Below are 21,192 nucleotides of genomic sequence, written 5' to 3' on the forward strand. Positions count from 1 at the left end.
ATAACAGCTGCCACAGCCGATAATATTCAGCAAGCAATAGACGTGCTAGCAGGGTTATCTCACTCCTGCTGGCCCAGCTAACCCTGCACAGCTGCTCCTTATCTTGGCTGCAGTGCAGAACATGTAGCAAGTAATTCATGGCAGCCAAGCAGCATTATCATCTAGGGTGCAGTTACTCTCACATTGTTTAGCCTTCCAAACCCTGTGTATACCAAAGAGCTGTGGCATTGTCACAGAGTAGAGCACTTCATAGCCATTTCATAACCAAAAGCCCATAAGTAATGATTGACCTGACTTCAACATCTGTCAAAGTATTAACAGATTTCATTTGAGTGATATTTATAGTTGATAACAGTTAATATTAAGAAATGACGGAGATAAATTAAGGGCTTACACAACATCTGCAACATTTAAAACAATGATTGCTTTTATTTACAAGATTTATATTCTCATAATTACAACCACATCAGTCCTATTCTATTTTTCTTCTTCTTAGCATGAGACGTTTCTCTGTTTCTCTGAGGTATTTAAGCCAAACACGGACCAGCAGCCCCACCACCCCCCCCCCCCCTGCCCTTAACACAAGCTTGGTTTCAATCAACACAATAAAGCTGCTTTCATTGTGTAATCTATCATCTAAAAGCACAACAAGTGCTTTAAAGCACCAAGTAGTAAAAAGTCCACGCTTGGCACCATGCTGCAGAGATCAACTTTTGTGTGCATAGAGAAAGCATGAGAGGATATTTTTTCAGATCAAGTGACTTACTACTAGGGAGCTTCAGCTGGCAAAATGGGAACAAGATGCTTTTAAAATCCCAATGGTACTGGCTTTATTTGTATTATTACAAAAACATGAAACATCATAAGAAGCAAAACAGATGGATTTATACATATGGTGTATTCAGAGATCAAAATTGCTCAATATTGTTGTCTTTTTAGCCTAGCTTAGCATAAAGACTCTGTCCAAAGTCCAGGTTTTATGTTTAATAAGGAAACCATTACTTTGACAGAGAAATGACAGGTTATAGGACAATTGATGGTCAGACGTTTTAAGGTCCAACTTTGCAGCAGGATGCAAAAGGATTGAATGTGCCCTTACGATGCAGATCCACTAGTGGAGTCTCCTGCCACTCTGACAGACCTCCCTGCTGTGCTCCAATACACTCGTATACTCTGTGGGCTGAATCATAGCTCCGTTACCAATAGTTACATCCACAGTGGTATCACACAAGAACAGCTAGAAGTTTTAGAGACCAGGAGATGAAACAAGACTGCATTTTAGTAGTAAAAATACTACTAATACTAGTATTTTATAGCTTTCAAACTGCCAGTTCTCTCTTATGATTATTGATAAACTACATGTGATCCTGATGCTGATATCTGCTGCTCTCTAGTGGCTTTGGATATTTGTTCCAAAACATCAGTCTGTTTAGTTTTTCTAGACTTCAACCTTGATACTCACCTATAGCTTGCAGTAGCTCACTGACTTGATCCCCCGACAGGGCTGATGTCTCTGTAAAGGATAAACCCCGGTCATTGGCCAGAGCTTGTCCTTCCTGTTTGAAGACATGAAGGAATCTGAAATTGAAGCTGAAAATGGTTATAGATATTGATAGTAATTAAGGTTAAGGTAAGCTATTATCTTCATCTATACCTGCACCGAGACTTGTCGATCCTGAGCCAGATCACCTTTGTTGCCAACCAGCCATATGACGGTAGATCCTGGGATGTAATGCTTCTCAAGCTCTTTGAGCCACACTTGAGCTCTAATGAATGTTTCCTGTAGAGACAAAACCGTATACAGTTGTACATACACCAGCCAGGATAGCACAAGATAGGTTTGTGTGTCGTTCCTTTTACCCTTTTGCAGAGATCGTAGACCAACAGAGCAGCGTGGGCTCCTCTGTAGTAGAGGGGGGTGACACTGTGGTATTTCTCCTGGCCTGCCGTATCCCATATCTCAAAGCGGAGAGTGACGTCACTCAGATGCACCACTCGGGTCAAGTAGGCACCTAGAGGGACAGAGAGGGAAATGACACCATTGGTTCTTTAATGAGTTCATTAGCATTTCTTGAGAAAACTAGTCTGTCTAGTAATGAATTTTGGGAAACAACTTGCTATAGTTACACGAGAAGATTGATAATGCTCTGTATGTTATTTAGACCTGTAGGCAGGAGATGGTTAGCTTAGCTTAGCATAAAGACCAGACACAGAGGAAACAATCTGAGTGTCCGTGTGTCATTTGGCTATACATATTCATAGTTGAAGTACAGACATGACAAGAACTCAAAACAGCGGGTCAGTGCATTTTATAAAATGTCTAACTGCTACGTCAAACTAAATCATCCTATAAGGACGTGTGTGTGTCATATGTGAAATTTAACCACTGCTGTCCACAGCTCTGAGGGTCATGAACTCACAGCCCACAGTGGGTGATGCCGTCCTGAATTCATCCTTGCCAAATCGCAGCGCCAAACTGGACTTTCCCACGCCAGAACTTCCCAGGAGTACCATCTTGACCCTGAGGGTCCGCACTGGTCTGCTCCAAGTGTCGCTACGGAGCTTAGCTCCTTTTGGAACCCTTGGGAGAGTCTCCCCCATAAAAAGTGAGACAGCACAGGTGGACACGAAAGAGTGGGTCCAGCAGGATCTTTCAGCCCTGATCCTGTAGTCCTTCTCCTGTTAAAAAACAGCAGCTCCTCCAAATTGTACAGAGCAGTTAGTCTGTCTTCTTTGCTGTAAAGGTCTGCGCCAGCTTCACGTTGTTTTACATAGAATAAAAGTAAAACCAAAGTCCAGTCTTAACTTGTAAAAAGCGATCAACATGATTTCACTTCCTTGTATACACCCACTCCTGAGCCAGAAGGCCTTCTAGCCAATTGTAAGTTAGTGAGTGCATGCCTGTTCGACTGTTTGTGCTCAACACAACCCACATGTCATAATTCTGACAGTAAAATCAGGCGTCACATTTCTGGTTGGTGACACATAGGACTTTTTCTGAAACATGCAAACAGAAACTAAAAAAGTTTAGGGGAAGTTTGTGTCTTAATGCAATATAATAAATGATTTCAGTGTATTTCAAAGTATGTTTTGGGGAACTAATTGCTCATTAGAAAAAATACACAGTAATGACACCCTAACCCCCACCCACGCTTTCTTTGGGCCTTCATGCATACACGGGGTTTTCCACAGACTGCAGACTGGACACCGTGTGAACACAGGAGGGCAGCATTGCATAATTTAAAGCATCATAATTTGCAGTAAAAAGTCCAAAATGAAACTGCTTTGCAGGAAACTATGAAGGAGAAAGAGGCAATGTGTCAGCAAAACAGCACCCTGCAAAATCCTGGAGCTCAAGGTTGGTTAATATGAAGGAATAGCAGCATGGTGGAACACTGCCCGCCTCACAACAGGTTCTGGGCACAGCAGTGATTTCATCTTTAACTTGTAATTATTCAATTCAATTCAATTTTATTTGTAGAGCGCTTTTTACAATTGACATTGTCACAAAGCAGCTTTACACAACCAAAGAACAGTACATGAACAGTTAATGTGTATGAATCATGAAATCAGATTGTCCCTGATGAGCAAGCCGAGGGCGACGATGGCAAGGAAAAACAAACTGAGAAGGCAACAGGAAGAAACCTTGAGAGGAACCACACTCAACAGGGAACCCATCCTCATATGGGTGATTACATGCTGTTTAGGCAGCAGGCAGTCCAGTATAACAGTTAATGTCTTTAAGTTAATGTGGAGTCCAGTTAGTTAATTGCAGGCAGACTTGTTCCATTCCTGGACTATTGAGCGTTGAGTCTAGACCTCAGAGATACAGCTGCCGACGTCCGCCGAGGCCAAGACCGACTTCATAGTAGTGTGTGACCAACTCCAGTCTCCAAAGTGAAAAATTTTATTTAAATTATATCTGTCAGATAAATGTTGGGGAGTAAAAGTATAATATCTGAATCTGAAATGTAATGTAATGTAAGAAGCAATACAAAACGGATGTACTCAAGCGAAGTGCACTCTTCACTACTGTTGGATTAAGGTTCTAAACTGTGAAGTGGTATTGTGATATTTGTGTGGCTCTTCTGGCTGCTGGGTTTAGTCTGTGGCTAAATCATAAATGTGCAACTTAACTTAACAGCTACTCACCTTTCTTTCTTCTACTGTACATCTTTAACTCAATCTCAGGTCTCTCTCTCTCTTGGTGACTGTATGGAAAGATCCAATCTAGACCATCACTGAAAGTTTTATTGACATTATTAAAAATGTAAAAATGTGCATGAATGGAAAAATCGTTAATACACTTATTTTTGTTATTTTTATTTTCCTAAATTCTGCTGAGTAAATTTAAGTTAAGTGAAACTAACTTAGTTAACTTAAGCTGCAAACACTAAGGAGAACAATTAAAGTATACATGACATTAACAAGTTATTACAACTCTATTAAAAATCTAAGTAATGCAACAAAAGTTACAAATAGATATTAAGTACACATAACCTGAAATTAATTGTTGTATATACTGTAGTTAGTTTTTCAAGGCAATCGGTTTCCTGGCGTTTTTAAGTAAGAACAACTTGTCAAAATGTATTTAAATCTTTTTAGGAGATCTAAATGACAAAACAATGATACAACCAGTTATAAGGAGTGTCAGATGAGGTCAGCCATGACTATCCCAGACCAACTATACTGTACTATGACATCAAGATTATGGAATCTACATTGTGTTTGACTGGCCAGTATTCAAAACCGAGGTCTTGTCTGCCTCTTTAAGAAACGCCAGACGGTTTTAGAACTTGCTGGTCAACATTAAAAATAGCACAGGGGGTGTGAGAGAGTGCTGCAGCCCCTGAAGACCCGCTGCGGCTTCTGGTTCAAAGTGAACCCCTGAACATGTATGGAGTCCCAGTCCAGAGGCTGAAGCTGCATTCAAGTGCTCTGAGTAAACCCCTGAGCACAGTTAGCTCTGACTCTATTATAGAAGCGGAGAAAAAGTGACTCACGCCTTGAATCGCACTTAGTGTTTTTTTTTTTTTTTTTTAGTAAAGTGGAAAAGTACAGTTTTATAGTATCTATTTTAGTACTACTTTTAGTACTTTTATTATTTTCTTTAGACGTTTCATTGTTGTATATATATATATATATGGATATATAGATATAGATAGAGTTCTGATTTTGTTTTGTTTTCGTCACTGACAATAGGAGCTGTGTGACTAAAGAAAGCTCTTTTTCTCCTACTTCACGTGAACGTTGCTAGATTGAACACAGGCTTTGAAGTTCCTCGCGGTGACACTTCTCAGTCTGTGACTCCGTCAGGTGGTGGTGTCGCTCCGCTTGCGTCAAGATAAAAACGAGCCCATTAGAAAACAGTGTAACTGTCATTTAGCTACAGCAGATGTTTTTGTTTTCTTTTTAATGTGGGTGTTAGTGTTAATTGTCCCACAGTGAGACAGACAGGAGCGACAGTGAACGGTTCTGATTGAATTGGCCCGTAAACGCCTCAGAAGCGCACGTGGGGCTGGTGCCGCTCGCGCTACAGAAACACAGGAAGAGGTGTTAAACGGATGTATGACAATGAGTCGTGCTGTGGACGCCACCACACACGGGTTTCTTTTAGCTGTTCGTCTTTAACTGGAACATTTTTAGCGATACATGAAAAGTAAAGTTACAAGCTTCGGTCAACGCTCTGTCTGGATTATTCGGCGCGCTGTTGGACCACACGAGTGAGTTTATCGGAGCGGAGAAGCGTTAACTGACGAGAAAACATGGGGACTCAGGGCACGGGACGGAAAAGGTCCACCAAGAAGGAGAGGACGACTGCAGAGGACAGTGCCCTAGATTTAATAGCGAGAGAGGTGAGTGGAGAGCTCGTACAAATGCCGAGAAGCGTTAGGTATATTCTCGCTCAGGTCTAAAATGAGTGACAGAAAGGGCTCTTCCTCTTCAGCCTTGTCAGGAGAACCACATCTTCCGCCCCTGTGCAGCATATAAGACCCCGAACCTAGAGAACTGTTCCTGCTACAAGTCTCACATTAAAAGTCGTTATTTTAAACAATGTCTCTTCTTAACGAAAAACTTAACCAAACAATAAAAGCACACAGCGTCTCAACTGATTAAAAAAATGCACCCATTTTAGTCTAAATTGAATAATTCCGGTTACTTTTGTGACATGTTTGAGGCTCTCAGACAGTGAGTGAACAGGAGCCGTTGCGCCACAGTTTTACACCGATTTCCTGCCCTCAAGATAAATGTTGGCCAATTTTCATTGTTAATACAGCATGAGAGGACTTGAAATGTGTTATTGTTTCCTGGAAACATAGTTTAAAGTAGGGCGTGTTGTAAAAACTCTTGTTTGGTTGGTTGGTCCATTCTGCTGAGTATCTGAGAGTTTGTCTGTTCAAAGCATTTAATTCACAAGCTGGAGTAGAAAAGGTTTCCTGTGCACAAGTGCACATCCACAGGACTATAACGGAACTTCCACAGCATGGTTTGAAATAAAAGAGGGCGCACACTGCATGCAGTACAGTGAAGTGACAGCTCTCATAAACATGGCCCGCAGCTGATGATAATAGATTACTAGGAGAAAAAGCCTCTCTTGTACTAACCTGCAGGAATACTGCACTCCCCTCCACCCCCCCACACGCCAATACAACTCATTATTGCAAGTCTGGAGTTAAACAGTTGTTTCCAACAGGTGCTGAAGTCCTGCTGGGACACGCTGATGTTGTTCTCAGGTTTCTGATTTCTTTGTTATGATGAGTTAGGCTTTGGATAAAATTGTGTTTTGTGGTTGATATAGTGCCTTGTGTGTCAGGGCTCAAGTCACTTGAAGTGTAATATCCTACAGGCTTTTGTCTAGGCTTGTGTTCCTCAAGTATTGAACAGAGACTAAAGTCAATATTTCAGTTTAATATCCAAAATTAAATGGCACCTATCTTCAAAGCAAGTCCACACCTGACATTTATTATTGATATGAAAGGACGCTATGCTTCTATACGGACAAAATGGCTTATTTTTTTGCTGCTTATCCCATTTAAGGGCCTTAGGTCATTTTAAATTAATATTAGTGGACTGACTACTGAGCAATGAACATTTTATTCTATCAAGATTATTCAGTGCTGCTTTAGCTTGTGAAGTGGTGTCATCACAGCTGTTGTTCTGTTTCAGGACAGCTATGGCAGTTTTCTTCAATTGAGAGGAAGTTAGTTTTGTATTAACCCAACCCGGATGTTTGATAGAATTTGCATATCACTTGTAACTGACATGCACGCACTCTGTAGTCAGCATTTTTTTTCTTAAGCTGTGAATGGCCGTGTTAGCAGAGGTATATGCAGCAGAAGTTGGGCTGTAGTTTATTTTCCGTTAACTGCTTAGCTGACTATGTACACCACAGAAGTGTGTCTGAGGTTGCACATTCCTGTAGCTGGTAATCGTTTCTTGTCTATTTGCAGTGGCAGGAATGTTGTCTGCCTAACTGAGGTTTGAGGAGATGGGGAGTTTAAGAACGACAATTAGCAGCCACACCTATATAATATTGAAACAGGCGTTTTCTTCGAAGGTATGAGTCCTCGATTGTTATAGTGAGGCACAACAGCGACAATAAAACAGTAATCGAGGCCAGTTTTATGTCATTTCTGTGCAACAAATTGCACTAATTTATGACTCATACACATACACTGTTCATGTACTGTTCTTTGGTTGTGTAAAGCTGCTTTGTGACAATGTCAATTGTAAAAAGCGCTCTACAAATAAAATTGAATTGAATTGAATTGAACAAAGAGAAAGTCTGTGCCTTTAAGTAACGGAGGGGTCAAGTCCCTCCCTGGCTGTTCTCTGACAGGATGGTATGTCAGCCCTGATGAGTTGGCCTGTTCTGCAAAAGAGTTTTAAAAATAGACCCTCCTGAAAGATCAGCTGTTGCTTTACCCTAGATTTAGATTGGCTCTGTGAGTGGGGGATAAGGATAGAGGGAGTGATGTTTTAGCTCACCAATTGGTCATCCTGCCAGCACGGAAAAAGTAATTCTGTATGGAATTACCAGGCACAGTATCAAGTTTGTTCGTATGGTAAATAACATGAGGTTGGAGTTTAGTTGTAGTTGTAGGATCACAGGTATGAAACTGTCAGTACTGCAAACCAGACTAATCGTGGACCAAATGAGAGAAGACCACACAGCAGGAGAGAATGTCCACACTGTTAGAATCACTGTACTTTAGGGAGTCGGGTCATACGTCTGTCGAACTATTTAAATGTAGCTTTAATGATGGCAAAGGATGCAAAGATGGCATTCACAAAAAGAACGGCATTTAGAGTATTGAGTATTGTTTGAAAGTTTAAAATTGTTATTACAAAGACTGACAGTAATAATCATATCATTAAAATATGATATGATGTGATGTGATGTGATATGATATGATATGATATGATATGATATGATAACTAACACAATGGTATTGTGTATTATATGTGGAGGATATACATTATATGAAATCCTGTTTGGGTTCGGTCAGGTACTTCAAACTTTAGACAACATACGTGTAACTGTAGTTCAAAATATGACCAAACCAAAAAAAGCATGTGGCCCGATCCACACTCGAGTACTTTCATAAAGATGTCATTCATCTCATTAACATCCAGCCCCTATACAGTAATCTTGTTTTTATAAATTCTTACTTACACTTGCCAATAAACACACTCACAGGTGTTTTTAAGTTTTTCTGTCTGAATAATCCTGGCTCAGATTTATGTGAGGTGGCCAGACTTTGTGTATATCATTAGATTTACAGTTTGTGTTTTTCTTCAGTTTCATTGTCCTGGTTAATTTTGAATGTCTTGACTTGCGCCCCTGCAACAAAGCTAACAGAGCTGGGGACATATTAACCAAGCACAGTGTGCACACCCACACAGTCCTGAGTACTGTGGTGTAACCAGACAAAAGGAAAATCACCTGTGTGGGTTTTCCATACAGTATATACTGTATGTGGCATAATAACGTACCCATTCTCCCTTTATGACAGGATAGAAAATCCTGCAGTAGACTTTTACTAATAGCAACAGACTGAATCAGTGGAGAACCATCAGCAGTTTAAGGCCAACAAATGTTAAGTTGTCTACCACGTCTTGAATTTAAATGTAAAGAAGAAACGGATGAGGACAAGCAAGCAGTTAACACACATGGGAACTATTAACACTAGTGCAGCATGTTTCTGTAACAGCACTGTCACTCTCATAGCATGTGTGCTTGTTGTGTGCATTTTACATGTGATTAGGCAGCCAAGTAAAAACAACATTTTGGGTCTGATTATTACACTGAATATAAATATTTTTCACTTTCAAATTGTCACTGTATCAAGTAGATTAAGAATATAAACGGTGGAGGCATCATCCTACAGTGCAAAAAATAAAAATAAAAAAGCTTTCAGTTAATTTTATAGCTACTGAAGTTGGACCTCATTTAGAGTGGAGGTTATGTCTCTGACTATCTCTGACTGTCTAAGTTGGACCGAGGAGCTACTTAATTGTGAAGGTAAACATGGTTAGTTGGACTTTACTGCCTCTACCTTGCATTCCAGGGGTAAGACAGTCCTTGATTAAATTTTAATTTGCTTTACTTGGTTTAAGGAGTTACTGCAAGTGCTTACTAAGTTTCTGATGACTTTCATGGAATTTTCTACACAAACAAATAGTGTGCCAATAATTAACAAGGCTACAAATTTAGCGGTTTAGTAGCAAAGCTGATAGAAAGCTGTAATATAACACTCCATTAATCTCATCAACTACTGGAGATATTTTGTATAGACATTTGTGGATTCATTAATCACTCGTTAATTAAATCTTAATTGCAATCTCCTCACTTTTCATGTAGTGCCAATTATAATTGGATCAAAAGACGATAAAAGATCATAATTAGTTTTACCAGCCAGAGTTGATATTTGCTGTTGTAAATGGCACTTGATGTTTATGAAGGCTGCTTCATGTAACACACAGCCTGTTTAGATGTCAGTCAGTAGTGCCGTGTATACGTACGCTGTCCTAATTATCCTACAGGTATTTACATCTGTGAAGTCGCAGATGAACATCACATGGAGTTGCATTCATTAGCTCTGAGTGAAGCTGCAGTTATAATGGCAAAGAACCACAGAAAAGGACACAAATCATCAACTATTTGGCAACTATTTGGCTTTTGATTCAGCACCAAACTTTCACCTATTCTGTGAAATTGTACAATATTGAGATGAAAACTGTGTAAATCTTCTCAGCATTGTTAAGAGCATGTTAGCATGCTTAATTTTTCTCTTCATAGCATACTGTGTCTCTGTGATCTTTATGAGATAACTTAAAGAGAGGATTAAATTGCACACTGGGTGAGTGACAGAGAATCAGTGATGCAATGGAGACAATTAAGTATTTAGGAGGATTTGTCTGGAAGGAAGTGGAAGCCCACTGTGCAATCCCCTTTTCATTCTTGTAGTCTAGCCAACATGCCACAGTTCCAAACACAGTCACATACAATTTAACTTTTAATACAGTGGACAAGCAACACATATTTACACATCGATGGCAGTCAAGTCAAATCTTCACTCTTTAAATAAGTCAAAATTTTTAGGTGTATAAAACAGCACCCAGAATTGGGCTAAAACAAACTGGCATTTTTAATTGAACACACATTATGTTGTAAAGTAAATGCCTTAAATAAGCATTTATGGTACAAACAATTACCCTTTTTTTTTAAACTATTGCCTTCATCTTGGCTTGGCTTGCCTGTCTCACGCCTCCTTAAAAGGATGTGGGAGCTCTGTGTGTTGGCTTCCTCTTGATGACATCACAACGTGCACAGCCTGTGCAAGATTGTTATCACAAACTCCTTCCTGTTTATTTGCCATGGTTGAATTTTCCTCCAGAGCTTTGGGAAGAATGGGGGAGGGGCTCAGTGGGGATTGAGTGCAGGTATTACAATTTATTGAAGTCGACACAGTGAGGCTGCTGATGCAAGTATAGCATTTGGGGGAAAGAGGGTTTTGGAGCAGGGGTGACGGATGGCAGTGAAACAAAGAGTCTCAAATGATGATGTGATTTTATTTATATAAGGTTTTTATAAAAGGTTTAAATATTTTTCAGTGTGGCCATGTTTAGCCTTATGCTACTTTACCCACACTTTAAAATGTGGTACTTTATGGCCAGTGGAGTTTGTTTAAATTATCAACATCTTTCACTTTTATTAGTTGTTACATTTTTCTTTTCCATGTCACTTCACCCAGTCCTTACCTGTCTGTCTCAGTTTTGGAGCGGCATACTGTTTGAGAAGCACCATTTAGATGCAGTAGGACTTTGGGGGGTTTGACAAAGCTACACAGTCTTTTTGTTTTTGTTTTTTTTTTTATCAAAAACTACTCCTGACAATTAAAGTGGAATAACATTTACTCTTCGCTTCCCTGGAAAGCTTAGCTGTGCAGCAAAACGGCTCTTCGACTTTTCCTGTTTTCTTCAGAAAGCTGAGGCAGCACTATTATTGAAAAATGTTTCTGCCTGGGAACCCGAAGTCACTCACTTTGTTAGCTCTGGAAACCCAATTTTCTCACATTTACACTGGTATCTTTCAGAACAAATAAATAATTGCACTTTTATCATATAATAAAAGATAAAATAATAACACTTTATTGATCCCCCCCATAGGAGAAATTCATTATTTTTATTTTATTCATTAATTTAATTTTGTACAGAAACTGACTTTCTCAATGCTTGCTACATGCTACGCTGAGTAGCCCAATAGGATCATTATGCAGCTAAAGATTGAGTCAAATGATAAGTGACACTGGATGTTATGGCATTATGGGAATTTGTTCCTAAATAATTATTTTTATGTGATAGTGGGTAGTACAACATTAGAACTGGGTGATTTAAAATGATCTACAAAATAATTTTGAGATTAGAAGAATCCATCTTTAACAATGGTTAGCTGAAGACTGTTCTGCTGTGCAGTGATCCAGTTTGACTTTAGTAACTGGTTTACAGTCACTACCCGTCCCCCCCTCCAAAAAAAAAAGTGACCACCTGGATTAAGCAAATAAGTCAGAGCCTAACATTGGAGAATTACCGCATGGATAATTATTTTTCAGCTGGCAACAAGTTATTTAACCCTAACTGAGTGAGTAGCATGGCATGTTGAAAGACACATCCTGTGGTCATTGAGAAGGTGTTAATCTGTTTCAGAAGGGTCACATTACTGGCATGCATCAAGCTAAGAAAACATCTAAGGAGATTGATGAAACTACTAAAACTGGGTTAAAAACTGTCCAACACATTAATAGAAACCTGAAAGATAGTGGGGAACCATCATCTTTGAGGCAGAAATGTGGTCAGAAAAGAATCTTGAATGATGGCGATCAGCAATCACTTAAATGTTTGGTGAAATCAAATGGTAGAAAAACAACATTAGAATTCATGGCTATGTTTAATAGTGAAAGTAAGAGCATTTCCACATGGACAGTACAACAGAAACTCAAGGGATTGGGACTAAACTGCAGTGTAACCTTAAGAAAACCACTTGTCAGTGAGGCTGACTAGCAGAGATTTGCTAGAGAGCAATAGAAGAAAGTCATGTGGTCTGATGAGTCCAGATTTACCCTGTTCCAGAGTGATGGGAGCATCAGGGTAAGAAGAGAGGGGGGTGAAGTGATGCACCTATTATGTCTGGTACCTAAGCCTGTGGGGGCAGTGCTATGATGTGGGGTTGCTGCAGTTGATCAGATCTAGGTTCAACAATGTTAATGGGCCCAAAGAATGAGGTCAGCTGACTACCTAATTATACTGAATGACCAGGTTATTTACTCTGTGGATAATATAACAGAGAAAATGTTGTGCAGTGTTGATGTGTGAAATTTGGTGCAACTTGTCACAAATGAGCTGTTCCTGTAAGAAAGACAAGTTAGCCTCCCCTACATTGGTATCACTGCCCAGAGGAAAGAAGTTAACAATGTACATATGAATAAGTGTCAGTCTATTAAGTGGAATGAAATAATAAATGTTTTGGAAAGAAATATTTCACAAAGCTATTATTCCGCAACCGAGCTGTTATTCACTTTGTTCATAGAGCTACATTATGTAATTTCCTTTGAGGTCTTGCATGCTCCCATCATGCTTTAGTAGCAGTGTGGGTTGCAACATAAACTTGTAGCCTGAAGTGCTGTGTTCAGGCTACAAGAAGTTTCCTATTACATTTACAAGGAAAAACAAGGAGGGCCCCACAACCAATTGGAAATGTGGTTTATATCTACTAAAATATGTGAAATTATGATCCTACAAAGTATTCTATTCTATAGTGATGTTGTAGGAAGAACAGCTTGGTAATGTTTGGATCTCATGCTGATCTCAGAATTTGGAGGAAAAGTTTTATTTTTAGAACCACATGAAGCATACTATTTATTTTATTTCTGGCTTGAAGTAGTCTGCACAGTTGCTAACCACTTTGTTTGCACTGCTCAGAGCTCTACAGCTGAGCTGTTCCATGTGTTTGTGGTTCAGCCTGAGGGCTATGACTTGCATGCCTGCTTGAGCAGAGGCAGGCAGGAGAACAGCAGCAGGACTTCCATGAGCCATTGAAGGCATCTTATGAACATGCACGGCTGGGATGAGTCTGCATGGATCTGTGTCAGGCTAGACATGCCTATATCTATGTACCTTTTATTGATCTTGACAATTCAATATTGCTATTGGGTTTTAAATTCCAGTATCTGATGCCCCTAATTTTGATATATAATTAAACATTTGAGCAGAAACTCTAAACACTGCAAATCTACTAATGATCTAAAATTGCCTTCTAAGGAAAAATGTCCGTTCAGTTGACTCATGTCTGTGGCTACACAACCACTCCCTTTTGCAAAGGGGAAACTAGCTCTTTTTTTTTTTCCGTATTGGTCATGATCGACCTCAACTGCGTAATAAACAAACTCTGCGTGGGTGGGTGAGTTTGGATGTGGGTGTATGTGTGTTAAGCCACTTAATGGTCCCGCTTCAAGTAAAACTGAACCAAACTCCCAGATGGTCTGAAATCAGAGTTATTTCTGTTTGCTCTCTTTGTCCGGCCTGTCAGCACTTGCAGTCATTAAAATACCGGTCCATTTTTGTTGTTGAACACTGGCAGGGCGTGGGAATTGAGCTTACTGGAGACAAGAGTCAGACCAGGCTGGCATTTAGTTCTGGTGGCACTTAAAAACTCTTTGCCCTTAGAAATTGTCCGTAGAGAGAAGCCAGGCTAACGCAACTGTCCCCATGTACACAATATAGGGTCTAGGAGTACAATTTGAAACTTATTGACATGTTCAAGTACTGTGACACATCCTGTTAGTGCCTCCAGTTTGAAGTAGCTCATTGGTTCTCTAAGGGACAGTCACCCCATTGAAATAGTGCAGAATTAGAACAGTTTTGATAGAACCTGAGTCCATGTAGGTCATTATAAATAGCTGAGAAGAAAGAGAGGAAATAAAACGTGTGATTCCGTCTTCTGGCCTAGTTAAGTGCATCTGTCTAACTAAAGGTACCTACAATAAACACTCATGAATGCAACATGTGGAAACACTAATGGCTCCAGGATTTAAAATCACTGAGATGGTGTATTTTGATAACAGCAAGTAGGTACTTTATGTGTAACAATTACATTGTTTGGAAATTATTTGTCTTGGCTATTGTTTGAGGGTGTTTAGTAAGTAATTAAAGGCTAAACTCTAGTGCCAGGTAAGTAACCAACCAGAGATAATAGTGGTCAATCAGCATTTCAGCACTCTGGGTTTTGTGACAAAACCCTCACATATATGTAACTTCTATTTTCCAAGCTTCTTATAGCTTCTTCATATAGTAGCATTAGTTGTCAGGTGTGCATGTAGTTTTTTTTCTAGTTGATTTCTACTGAGCGTGTCAAATTCACCTTCTAAAGGGTTTTGAGGGCTGCTATATTGTTTTTGAATGATCGCCTTTTCACATTTTACTTGCTTGTCCCTGGACAGGACACTGAACCCTGAACCCTTGGTGCCTCAAGGGGGCAGCCTGTCCACAAATTCTTTGTGTACATATATGTGAGAAATTGTTTGTGGACAGGTTGGTTGATGCAGTTTCTTTAATGTGAATATGGCAGAATGGATAATGACATGGTGTGCCATCACATGCAGAAGATCAGTAATAGTTATGAATATAACTTCTAGGTTAGTTTTAATGCACAAGCAATTTTTAAGACGTTTTCTGCTGCATCTCCAGGTTGTCATTTATAAGGAAGTCTACATGAACTCAATATAATTGTCTGCATGGTCTGGCAATGGCTGTATTGTGTTGTGCTGTATTGTACATGACATCAGTTACAGGGGATTAATAATGTCTAACATGTCTGTGAGATGTCTGTTTTTGCTCTCCCCTTGTCAGTGTGGCTAGATTTGTGTACTTAAGACAAACTAATGATTAACTAAGAAGCTGTTTGCAAAAAGCTCTTAACCAGCTGAGCAGTGTTGTTAGATGAAGTGAGTAAGGAATATTGCTGTTAATGGAGCTTTTCAAGAGCTGTATTTTTGTTACTGCAGGCTAAAAGTCTGATTTCATGTTGCTCCTTTGACACTGCATGATTGTCACCTCTTAGTGATAGAAGAGGAGTTTTTTTTGTGTGTGTTCTTCGGTGTAGCTGCATCATCACAGGCACACCATTCTATTTAAAATCGAGCAATCACTGACTTTGTGATATTTTAATATTTGGGCATTTATATAGCCTTATTAAGTTACAGGGTTCACTGAGGACAAAAAATGTCTTTTCTTAGTAATCCCCTGGTACCCATTCACACGCAGGACATTTGTAGTGCTGAATGCCACCCCGGTGCAAATAGTTTACTGCTGGGTAAAAAGGATCTCTGACGCAGCAACAAGCCTGCTGTTCCAATATTTCAGGTGTTCACTGCACCTCATTTCCCATATCATTCTGCAGACTTTAAATATTGTACACATAATAGATGTTGCTGCACTAACCTACTGTACGTAGATGTAGGCTGAAAGACTCCTACCATTACTGCTGTGTATTTGTACTGTTACATGCTGTCCTGCACAGGACACATAGCAGTGGACACAAGAGCACAGAGCTCTTTCGCTCATTCTAAGTATACATCATTTTGTGGCAAAATGTTGGAAGGGTGAGTGATTGGTTGAGGGAGTGTTTTCACATACTCTGTGACCTGTAACAGTGCAGTAAAGATTTCACTTTTAAGTAAAAAATAGGTTGACTGCATAACAGACAGGCTAACAGATAGTTGCATTTAAGGTGCCGAAGATGGATTCAGTGTCTTGTCCATGGATGACTGCACTACAAACTGATCCACAGCCATTTTCTGCTCATGATAAAGTAAAATCAATATTTTTATTGCGTTGTTTTTTAATTATACAATTACAGCACAGCCCCTTCAGTGAAAAGCAAGGAGAGGACAGGGTTAATAAACATCACAACCCTTCATCACAGTAGAATGGTATAGTGGTTTAGTTGTATAATAATTGTTGTTTGATAATTAATTGTTTCTGTTCACGTCTGGCTTGTCTTGCCTCAAAGCTAACATTATCAATTGTGTTATTATAGTGATTAGAAGTAACTAGATTCCTCAGACAGATTCAGGTTCAGACAGATTTAAAGGGTTTTGAAAAGGGGTTTCTACAAGTGGGCCAGAGCCAATTTTAGATTAGGTTTTTTGTTTCATATGAGTAGAGCTAGATGGATAACTAGCTAGCTTTTAACTTTCTTTTATACCTTAATCTGATTAGTTCCTTAATGGTGTGTGAGAAAATGCCTTCCTTTAAAACCATCTCTTCGTTGTTTTCCTGTTACGCGATCATGGTGTCTGATATTGGGGCAATGCATTAGTGGTGGTAGGAGGGATTACACTGGTCCCTCCTAGAGGCAAACAGTCTGCAATCACAAAGTGTCTACCACAAAGCTAGAGGAAGGAAATGCACACACACACTGTACAAGCTCTGAGAGAGGTCCTTTTAAGGAAAGGCCCTGCTCTTGCTTGAGTGCTGAGTGGAGCAGAGGCAATGCCTCAAATATAGAATTATAAATACACACAAATGCACAATGTTGTGGCTACATGTCTGCATGGCATTCAAGGTTATTGTGCAACTGTATTAATACAGTACAAGGGGTTTAAAGGGAACATGATATTCTGTGTTAATAGACACTGCTGCAACACTGGCTATCCAGTATACTGATATGACTGTTTAGATGTATGAATCAATTTTAGGAGAATTGTTCTCATGTAACTTTACAAATACAGACGTAGACAAAATTGGTACCCTTCCATTAGAGAAAGAAAAAAACCACAAAGGTCACTGAAATAATTCATTTATTTATTAATTTATTGCAAAAGTAATAAGAACCAAAAAATTACTAAAAATTACCTCATGAAAATCAGACATTGCTTTTGAGTTGTGGCTCAGCAGAATCATTTTAAAAAACAAACTAATGACACAGACCTGGACAGAAATGATGGTACCCCTAACTGTTTTTAGCTGTGTTCTGGGTCATTATCCTGTTGGAGGACAATGACCTGTGACTAAGACAAGTTTTCTGACACTGGGCAGCACGTTTTGATCCAGAATACCTTGACAGTCTTGAGATTTCATAGAACCCTGCACAGACTCAAAAAGTGACTAATGCAACAGATCATGAAGATTAAGCTGCTTGGAGATGGTCTTACAGCCTTTACCTTTAACATGTTTGTCAACTTTGTTTTTTACTGATCCCCTGAGACAACTCTCTCTTTAGCTTTCTGTGGTTCATGTTCAGTGTGGTACACACCATGAACAGCACAGTGACCACTTTTCACCATTTAAATAGACAGATTGACTGATTACAAGTGTGAAGACACCTGTGATGCTAATTACAGGACACATGTTAAACCAACATTTTAGTGACCTTTGTGGGTTTTTCTTTCTTTAACCGAGGCGTACCAACAATTTTGTCCACGTGTGTATGCATTTATTGTTCATGAATTGACAGTTGTCAAAATCTTGATTAATTTACCTCTCAACAAAATACCACAAATTTTATGTTTTATAAGAAATCTGTCGAGGAGCTGGAGCTCTAGTCACACCTGTGTTCTGCATTTATAGATGTGTAGACTCATGTCATTGGAGCATAAATAAATGGGCTGTTGTCTCACTTCTCTTTTTTTATTTTCTTTGTGTTTCTATTTCTTCCATTTTGCTCCCCTCAGGCTGAGGCCAGGCTGGCAGCAAAGAGGGCAGCCAGGGCAGAGGCCAGAGAAATCCGCATGAAGGAGCTGGAGAGACAACAGAAAGAGGTACATACGTCAAAATACACTCACGTTTAAACCCATTAAAGAAGAAACATCTTTAACATAATTTCCCACAGAGTGTCATAGGATATGTTTGTTGGATCAAAAGAGAAACATGTTGAGGAGAATTTAATCCATCTAGGACTTCATGTCTGGAAGAGTGTGTGTCAGGTACTTACATTCTCATAGCTCAGTACATCATTATTAGTTTCAACTCTGTCACACTAGGTACTATTCTATTCTGTGCAACTTAGTAAGACATAAATAAGGAGGTAATGTCAGCCCTGTTGTTTGTACACTGTAGGACCTAGAGCATTTCCTTTCAGCATTTTCTTATGCTGCCTCTCTTTGATCCTGTGGGTTATAGGTCAGAGGTGTAAACGGGGTGCTATAACCACAACATTGCTCCTATACTGTTGTTCATAGAAAGTGCAGAGCATTCAGACACCTTTACTTTTGTCTTTACTCAACAACCCATATTTAGCCATAGTTAAAAATGTTTAGATTGTTTTGTGAAATGATTCAAATAAAAAAATGAAAAATCTGAATGAAAAAAAGAATTCACATCTGCTGAGAAGCAGAATGCTGCCACCACCACTGTAGAGCAGTACACTCTACAGTGAAGCATCTCTAGATTATGTTCTTTGAGTTCTGTCCAAAAAGTTCCAATTTTGTTTTATCAAACCAGAATGGAAAAAAAATGTTTTAGGTCATATATACAGTATGCGGAAATGGAGAAAGTCCTAAAGGGTTAGAAACGTCAAGCACCACTGCAATTTTCTGATTTTAGTCTTATATTTTCTGAGGTTTGTATGATGACCAGTAAATGTTAGAGATTCAATCTAAAAATGCTATTTGATATATCAAGTTATTTACCAGCACTGGTAAAAGTAAGGGAAAAATAGTGGCTCTTTGTTGAAAAGACAAAATCATGGTTACGTGAAATATTTTATATATTTAAAAAGAATGACTATTCATTCCTAGTAAATGTGTAAATGTTTTACAGTATACAGCTACTTTTGCTTATAGTGTACAGCAATTTTTTTTACAGTGTACCGTGGATTCCTACTGTGAGTCGGCCAAAGCAATAAGTAGAAAGTAATTACTCTACAGGGTTTGAATCTTTCCCAGTAAAGCTCAGGCCAGTGACAAAAATCTTCCAAGAGTTTAAATGGAAAGTTTCCAGACATATATTTAATTACAGCTCTTCTTGAAATGACAAGATGTTCTGTTGTTTCTTGCTACATGTTGCCTGTTGTTTAATCATTTTTACATAATACAAACTGGATTTAATGTTATAATAAGAAGAAGAAGAAGAAGAATTATTATTATTATTATTATTATTATTATTATTATAATAACATCACTTAGAATATCCGTTAACATATAAGGTATTAAATGTGATGTTTTTTCAAATTTAAATAAATAAATAGCCCCTAAATAAATTGCCAGAGGGAACTGTAGTGTAATAGCTATTAGTGATAAATACAAAGATACCATAAAACTGTATTGCAGTTCCAGATGTGTTGAAACAAGTGCTCAGCTGAAAGGTCTCTGTGGCGCGTTTAGATTGCAGGTCAGTGGTGTGTTACTGAGCTTTTCTTTTTTTTTTGGTTTACCTCCTGCACACCATGGGGAGTCACACTTCTTCTAGCTCCCTATTCTTAGCCTGGAGTAATAACATCCACACAAACAGACTTGATCCTCTCGTCTGTCAAAACTTGAATGTTGAAACGTGTAAATGTTGTCTAAGGTCTGCATCTACAGCTTGTTTTGAAGTATTAAATCTTTACAACTGTAATGACGTGACCATGGACTAAAATGTCCTTGAACTTTCTCAAGTTAGCTCTTCTTTGTAACATAATGAGCTTTCTTGTTAAGCTTGTGAAGAAAGTGTATACAAGTAGATCCTCTGTCTGGGTTAGACAGTATAAAAGATAATACTTTGTCTAGAACTGCAGTGATTAGTTCATTAATCAGATGACCAACAGAAAAAAAAATCAATTTTGATAATTCACTATTTAAATATAGTGAATGATTTTTAGTGATGAGTTTTATCCAGTTTAGTAGTAGTAGTAGGAAATTTAAGGTCTTAAGATTTTTGGCAGTCTAGGCAAAACAAGCTGCTTCAAGACATCATGTCTAGTATGATTAATTATAAAAATAGTTGGCATAGTGATTAAAAATAATAATTAATGTTAATTGCAGCCATGCATCTATATACATTTTAATGCAATGCTGATATACAGTATATTGCTGGAAATGTGTAGGTGTAGGTTAATGCTTTTGACTAATGCTTCAAAATTCAAGGTGCTTCATTATTGCAAAGATGCTGTCCTACTGCTTTTGTAAATGCAATACATACAGCATCACAGCATTGCTCACAATAGCATAATACAACCAGAGCTAATTAAAGGGATAGCTACTGTACCTTTAGTTATAAACAATAAAACAAGATGACAACCAAAAACTATAATCTCACAACACACTCTCATGTATCTCCTCTATAGATTACTTCGGGGAATTTTTTTCCTCAGATATTTGTAGCTTTTTCCCATTAAGGCACTGTTGGATTTTCAGTCTGGTAGCATTCAGTCATTCAGCAATCAAAACACAGGTTGTGAGCCAAACAACAATAATTTAGATCACACACACACACACCAGTCATACGCACTGGATTAACGTTCATTTCTTAAGCTGTGTGTGTGTGTGTGTGTGTGTGTGTGTGTGTGTTAAACCCAGCCAAGTTCTAAAGTAGCTTAGTATGTTGCTGTTCAGGGTACTGAGGAGCAGTTGTCGACATGAGCGATGGGTTGCTGTGCTCCTAGCCACTGTCAGGACTTTGGTGTGTTTTCCCACACGATGAAGATGGGACTTG

The 21,192-nt window shown here is 38.8% G+C and overlaps 2 protein-coding genes across 6 annotated transcripts in view; one reads left to right on the top strand and one right to left on the bottom strand.

Annotated features, from left to right (window-relative positions):
• Positions 1–446: 446 nt before the first annotated feature.
• LOC113172796 (ras-related protein Rab-17) lies at positions 447–2,866 on the bottom strand. Its single transcript, XM_026375824.1, has 5 exons — positions 2,421–2,866; positions 1,861–2,012; positions 1,655–1,780; positions 1,463–1,556; positions 447–1,180 (listed from the first exon to the last, which is right to left on the bottom strand). The coding sequence occupies exons 1-5, from the start codon at positions 2,599–2,601 to the stop codon at positions 1,050–1,052; spliced, it is 684 nt and encodes a 227-aa protein (XP_026231609.1). The 5' UTR covers positions 2,602–2,866; the 3' UTR covers positions 447–1,049.
• Positions 2,867–5,224: 2,358 nt separating this feature from the next.
• The window catches only part of lrrfip1a (leucine rich repeat (in FLII) interacting protein 1a), a 39,481-nt gene continuing 23,513 nt past the window's right edge, over positions 5,225–21,192 (top strand). For 2 of the 5 annotated variants that reach the window (XM_026377030.1, XM_026377032.1), the window contains exons 1-2: positions 5,281–5,855; positions 18,234–18,320. In XM_026377030.1, the coding sequence (XP_026232815.1) occupies positions 5,766–5,855; positions 18,234–18,320 (177 nt within the window). In that variant the 5' untranslated portion in view covers positions 5,281–5,765. Of the gene's footprint in view, positions 5,856–18,233; positions 18,321–21,192 lie in introns of all 5 variants that reach the window. The other 3 variants (XM_026377033.1, XM_026377034.1, XM_026377035.1) reach the window with 2 other exon arrangements.

The sequence above is a fragment of the Anabas testudineus genome, chromosome 21, assembly GCF_900324465.2.
Source record: "Anabas testudineus chromosome 21, fAnaTes1.2, whole genome shotgun sequence".
Classification (NCBI taxonomy): Eukaryota; Metazoa; Chordata; class Actinopteri; order Anabantiformes; family Anabantidae; genus Anabas; species Anabas testudineus.

Excerpts from the sequence above, each read along its gene's own strand:
- LOC113172796 (XM_026375824.1), bottom strand. The coding sequence starts at position 2,601 with ATGGGGGAGACTCTCCCAAGGGTTCCAAAAGGAGCTAAGCTCCGTAGC. Across the intron at positions 2,013-2,420 it reads GGCATCACCCACTGTGGGCT|GTGCCTACTTGACCCGAGTG; the intron begins GTGAGTTCATGA and ends CTGTCCCTCTAG. Across the intron at positions 1,181-1,462 it reads TGAGCTACTGCAAGCTATAG|CCCACAGAGTATACGAGTGT; the intron begins GTGAGTATCAAG and ends GCTATGATTCAG.